This window comes from Phalacrocorax carbo, chromosome 7 (genome assembly GCF_963921805.1).
Source record: "Phalacrocorax carbo chromosome 7, bPhaCar2.1, whole genome shotgun sequence".
NCBI classification, from domain to species: domain Eukaryota; kingdom Metazoa; phylum Chordata; class Aves; order Suliformes; family Phalacrocoracidae; genus Phalacrocorax; species Phalacrocorax carbo.
Window position 1 is genome coordinate 16,185,605 of NC_087519.1, and position 6,000 is coordinate 16,191,604.

The 6,000-nt window shown below is 33.5% G+C and overlaps 1 protein-coding gene across 7 annotated transcripts in view; it reads left to right on the forward strand.

Moving 5' to 3' along the window:
* The window catches only part of CGNL1 (cingulin like 1), a 65,350-nt gene extending 59,878 nt beyond the window's left edge, over nt 1–5,472 (forward strand). For 5 of the 7 annotated variants that reach the window (XM_064456473.1, XM_064456478.1, XM_064456476.1 and 2 more), the window contains exons 16-19: nt 1,584–1,708; nt 2,288–2,396; nt 3,315–3,478; nt 4,117–5,472. In XM_064456473.1, the coding sequence (XP_064312543.1) occupies nt 1,584–1,708; nt 2,288–2,396; nt 3,315–3,478; nt 4,117–4,255 (537 nt within the window). In that variant the 3' untranslated portion in view covers nt 4,256–5,472. Of the gene's footprint in view, nt 1–1,583; nt 1,709–2,287; nt 2,397–3,248; nt 3,479–4,116 lie in introns of those variants that run through there. The other 2 variants (XM_064456477.1, XM_064456479.1) reach the window with 2 other exon arrangements.
* The last annotated feature ends 528 nt before the right edge of the window (nt 5,473–6,000 follow it).

The window sequence follows — 6,000 nt, forward strand, 5'->3', positions numbered from 1 at the left end:
AATATTATGATCCTGAATTTGGTCTTCTCTCAGTATTTGTTTCTTTCTGTACCCCGTTTAGCTTGAGGTTTGTCACAGTTTATATATTTCATATGTTAAACACTCATACTGCGCATACATGTGTTTTATATAATATGACACTTTTGTTGTAGTGAGTGCAGGATTCTGTCTATACATTTGAGGATCAAAGACATTGAAAATAAGAAATGTGACAGTTGATATGCTATACTTGTTTTAGAATAAAACTGAGATATCAATATAGAAACTTTTAGAAAGAACTTATACAGAAAAGATTGTAGAATATCAAAGACACTGTTATCCAGTTTAGCTGTAAAGCCTTTGACTACTTTTGGAGGAGCTGTTCTTCAAAGTTAAGCACTTCAGGAACACTGTTGAAGATAATTTCAAGCAATTGTGACTTCAGTGGAGTATTTTCTTCTGTAGGTGCAAACAAGTGAAAAAATGGCATGCCTCTGAAAAAACGATACTGATTTGGTAGAAAACTGCCACTGCCTGTTGTCTAGGAAGGAATATGACTCATGTTTCAGTTTCAATATCTGTGATAGAAAGGGCATTAAAAATACTTTCTAGCTTTTTGCAACAGTTTATTCTGCAGCTCAGTGGTCTTTGAAAGTAAGGTTACTATCAAATCCCCTAGTTGAGATCCAGAGGAAAGCTATTTTAGCAATCTTTGTGTTATTGACAGTCTAAAGAACATAAAACATATTGTAATGGGAATTTAGAACGTTTATACCAAACACCTGATTTGGTGCCTTAAATTATGTGACACTGATCCCATTTAAATGTTTGAGAAAAAAGAATCCCATGTACATCCTTATACCTTAGTTCTGACTTTCCTATCGTAGATTTTTTACTGTTTGAGATCTGAGATCATGGTTTGAAGTTCTGTAACAGAGCTTTGTTTTCTGTTCCTCATGTACCTCTTCTGGTTATTTTTCTGGCAACTTTATCATTGGGTCCCCATTGAAAAACTAAATTACCTAGCCTCATAAAAATTAAAGTGTAAATCTGAGCAAAAAAGTCTGCTTTTACAAATCATGAAGCTTGCAAAGTTTTTCAAACTATTTATGTAGTAGGAGTAGCATTGGATAGTGAAGAAAGGAAAAAAAAACCACAGTAACAGCTGTAATAGAGCAAAGAGATACTGGATGCAAGTAATTTCTTTGTCTGCTTGTTGTAGCTGTACACCAGTGAGTTACAGGGGAAGAATACAGAATTTGACGAAAGAATTGTGTGGAGAATGAGACAGATCTAATGCTATTTGAAAAACTTTGGCATATTAAAAAATGCTGTTGGAAGGGACTTGCAACCATGTGAACTTCTAGGGTCCATTTAAGCCTAAAACTTGACTCGAGCTTAACACTAAATTCTTTTTAATAAAGCACAGTAATAGAAGATTTGTTTGTAGTAAACAGTAAAATCTCACTGACTCTCTCTTTCAGTATTTACTAAATTTAAAATACAGTGATCACCTTATATTTGCCTGGAGAATTTATTTTGTGTTAAGGTGATATTTGTTAATTTGAGCATGTTTATAGTAATCAACTATGTTCCAACTATAGAACAAAGACCTGAAGAGCCGAATCCTTCACCTGGAGGGTTCTTACCGATACAGTAAAGAGGGACTTGTTGCTCAAATGGAAGCAAGGATCACAGAGCTGGAAGAACGACTTGAAAATGAAGAGAGGTGAAACTAGTTGTTTAAGACCAAAACATGCATGTTTATGGTTGTTAATATGGCCTCTTACTAATATTGGCTCTAATACAATTAACTGGATTTCTTTTCTCTCTCACAAGCACAAAGTTAAAATAGTTACTGTTTCATACAAGTATTGTGACTTTTCTTTTTGACAGAAAGCACACTAGAAGCTGCCTTACAAATTTAAAACCAGGCACCGTGCTAACATGGTTCCGTACCTGATTATTTTGTCAGTGTCTAATATCAGTAACAGGCTTAGAAATATTAACTATAGTTTAACACTTCCATTTTCATGTTCACTTCATTGTTTAATCTTGGTAGAATGTTGGTTTTTTGTTTTTGTTTTCCTAAATGTTCCTCTGGAGAAAGAAGAAATTCCCCCTAGTGGTTCATGCTTTTGAAAAAATTTCTTAATATGTAGCATGGAAAATCAGTAAATCAAAGCAGGGGCCATTAGTGTTTATTTGATTCTTAGACAATTGCTAAGGAATTATGTCAGCAGGATTGGAATTATTTGAGTTCCTTTTTTTACAAGCCAATCTTATGTTTGTTTTGGTTTTTTCCTAGGGATAGAGCAAATTTCCAACTAAGTAACCGCAGACTTGAGAGAAAAGTGAAGGAGTTAATGTTGCAAGTAGATGATGAACACCTCTCATTGACTGATCAGAAGGACCAGGTAGAGGGAAAGACTAACACACAAATGTCTGATATTAATCCTACTAACATAAATCATATATAAAAAATATGAGAAAAATATAGGTAGATACTGATTACTCTGTTTATCATCTCTCATTTAGTGAGATTTGCAGTTCCCATTGTCATAATGTTCTTTTGTCTATTACTGTTACTAATTTCTAAAATTATGAAAAGAAAGCACTTGCAGAAACAATGCAATAATTATTTTAAGAAATAAAGCCAATAACAGACAGTATATGATCCTATAAATATATCCACCAACATATGGTCCTATAAATACATACACCAACAAATAATATATTCTGTTTTGCCACTATAAAATTTTGTTTAAAGAAAAGTTATTTATTGTTAAACATAGGCTGTAAGTATTAAGCATATGTTGATATTCTAATAGCAATGTGCTCTACCATTCCTGTGGTCTTTGTTGATTCCTTGCTTAAAATATGGTTTGTTTCAGTATGTGAGTCAAATAGTTAATATTCTGCCTAGAGAATGAACAGCATGTCTCAAATGGCAGACATCTGTTAAGGGAACAATCTTGTAAAATCCTCTTGAGTTTTTAAAATGTTTTATATAGTAACTGTCTGGAAAGGTTGCTTACCTTAGACACACTATAGCTCCAGTCTTTCCTTATTGAAAACCAGCTCTTGCTATCACATAATACTGTCTTACTCTACCAAAACTGTGTTTGCTTGCTGCTGTTTTTTCTTCTTAAAAAATTGTATCCCATCACTTTTCTTGAAGTCTAATACTGAATTTCAAATATTTCTGAAGCATAGGATTACAGTGTCACTACACTGGCAAAGTTGTGTCTTTATTCTCCCTCTCATAGATGCTGGAAGAATAAAATTCCTTTATTAAAATAGTCTTCTAATCAGCTGACATGTAAATATTTCAGTTGAGTTTGCGTTTAAAAGCAATGAAACGTCAGGTTGAAGAAGCTGAAGAAGAAGTAGACAGACTGGAAAGTGCTAAAAAGAAACTCCAGAGAGAACTGGAAGAGCAACTAGATGTGAATGAACAATTGCAAGGACAGCTTAATGGTCTAAAGAAGGAATTAAGGTAGGGTGATTTGTCAGATTTACAATTATGTATCACACCACCACTCACAAGATTGATCTCCTGCCCCTTTAGTCCATAAACTGAGAGCTTCCTCTAACAAACTTCAAGTTTGTCATAAGCAGACAGAGTTCAAGAGACAGACCTGTGAAACTCTTCTGCATTTCTTTTCTCTACAGATGTTCTCCCACTCTTTCCAAGGTGCTCTAGGTGACCAAACCTTCTTTCCAAGATCTGCCCACTGAATAAAGTCATTGAGGCAGGGAATAAAAAAAACATGGGAAAAGGTAGTGGGAGTTGGCACTCTTATAATTTGTAGCGATAAAAATTTCCTGCTGATGACTGAGGTACAGCTATCCTGTGTTAATTTTCCTCAGCCATCTTCGTGTGCAAAGTTTACAGTTTCCCCTCTCTGTGACTTTAGTTAGAGATGCTTGAAAATAAGATTGATTGATCTTCATTCTCTTACATGTTTTTTTCATGTAAGATGTAGTCCATGCTAAATTACCCCTATTGGAGCACAAGTTTCTCTGACATACTTTAAAAATGTAAATCCTACATGCAGAACACTTATGCAAAGCTTAAAACACTGACAAGTAGATGTGCAGTTTTAATAGCAAAGACTTGTATTTTTGTTTTAGTAGACTGAAGAAGTCACCAAGTAAAGTGTTGGCTGATTCTGATGATGATGACGATGATGATTTCAGCACAGATGGTGATAGTCTCTGTGAATTACCTTCAGGAAATAACTTCTCAAAAGATGATGACACAAAAATCTAAAGCATTGAGTCTGTGATTCCTTGAAAATACTGGAAGAATAACATAAATTATGAAGAAACTGGATACTGTAGAAGCCAAACGACATAAAGGGATTTAAGAGTTGGGAATATAATGTTTCCATTCATACTGTGCCATTTTCTTATTTAGGTCTCCACTGTTTATTATAGAAAACAGGATTGCATTATAAAACAGCTATAAAACATATATATATATTAAAAACTGCTACTAAACACAGGGATAATGTTTTGCATTGGAAATGTGATTTTGATAAAATTCTCTTTAAATACAAAGCCATTTGAAAGTAATACAAAATTAGGTTTTAGTTATTAAAAGCTTTTCCCTAAAAATAAGGAAACCATAGAAGATCATTTAATAATTGTAATTAGGGGGAAATTATGTATAAAATGTAAATATTTTAAACCTAGTCTTTTTATTGACTACTTTAGTACTGTTCTGTAAAGTTTCAAATATTATATAAATCAGTTTCATATATAAAGTACTTAAATTTATACTGAATGCTATATTTGGGTTTTATTGAAGAAGAAGAAGAATTAAAATAAATACATTTTGTGCTTACAGAGCAGATTTGCAGTTCCTGAGCCAGGAATTACATTCCCATCGTAAAACCAGTGCAAGTTTTATTGTATGTATTCTGTATATTAGAGATCAAATGTTAATCCTGCCTGTTGACTTCAAAAGGATCACATCTGCATGATGAGTGAGGCTTGCCTACAGCTTTCTTATAAACTTTGTTTGGGAGCTTTCTGTTCTTAGTAAAAGGTGAGAATGAGGTCAGTTATTATTTGGCATCTTTCATTTCCTGAAATGGACTCTCTACTGCCAGAGGCAGAACATTCTAGGCCTGCTGACTTGAGGGCATTGGGACAGGCTTATCTTAAAGTCTCTAATGAGTCCCACTTGTTCAGTAAAATTACTTGTGGCCTTTAAGTACCTGCTTAAATCTGTTTGTTAATTGATCCCAAAATTTTATGCACCTGACAGGAAATTACATCAAGGAAACACAAAACATGTGATCTAATTTTTTTTTTCTAAGCTGTTTTAGAACATCTATTTGTGGTATATTGCATTGTGCTCGTATATGCAGATATATATTAGTATTTCAGCTTACAGAAGTATTTGTGTTTTGGGTGATCCTTCTGTTCAACAAACTTTGTGTGAAATTTAAATAAAAATTCACAGATTTTGTTCTGAAAGCATTTTCCATTTTGTTGCTAAAATTTTTTTTCCATTTATATTACACCAGACCATTTTTGTTCCCTTGCAAATCTAGAATTCTAAAGAAAGGGCACTATTACCTAATTTTTTTATTAAGCACAACTAAGTCCTGTCTGATTATTAGTATTCATCCCCAGCTTCAGGTTAGTAAGCACTTCTTCACTGAATGGACCAAATAATAGTGCAATGTAATTGTAAAAATACTTTAAACTTAAGTTGCTGGGAGCTTCCATTACTCCCACAAAGGCATCTACTGAAGAGGACAAATTTGAGGCTTACAGACTTGGTTAAGACAAAAGTCCTGACAATGGCAGTATCCATTTCATACAATTATATGAAACGAAAACTTCTGCCTGCGGGATTGGAAATATATTAATGCATAGCAGATTACAGATTCTTTTGACATGTAATTCCCTTCAACTTGATTTTGATGGTTTGAGATATATGGGAAATAATACGAACAGTGTAGTTGTAATGCTGTTTCTAAATCTTGTATATCTTTTCAAGTA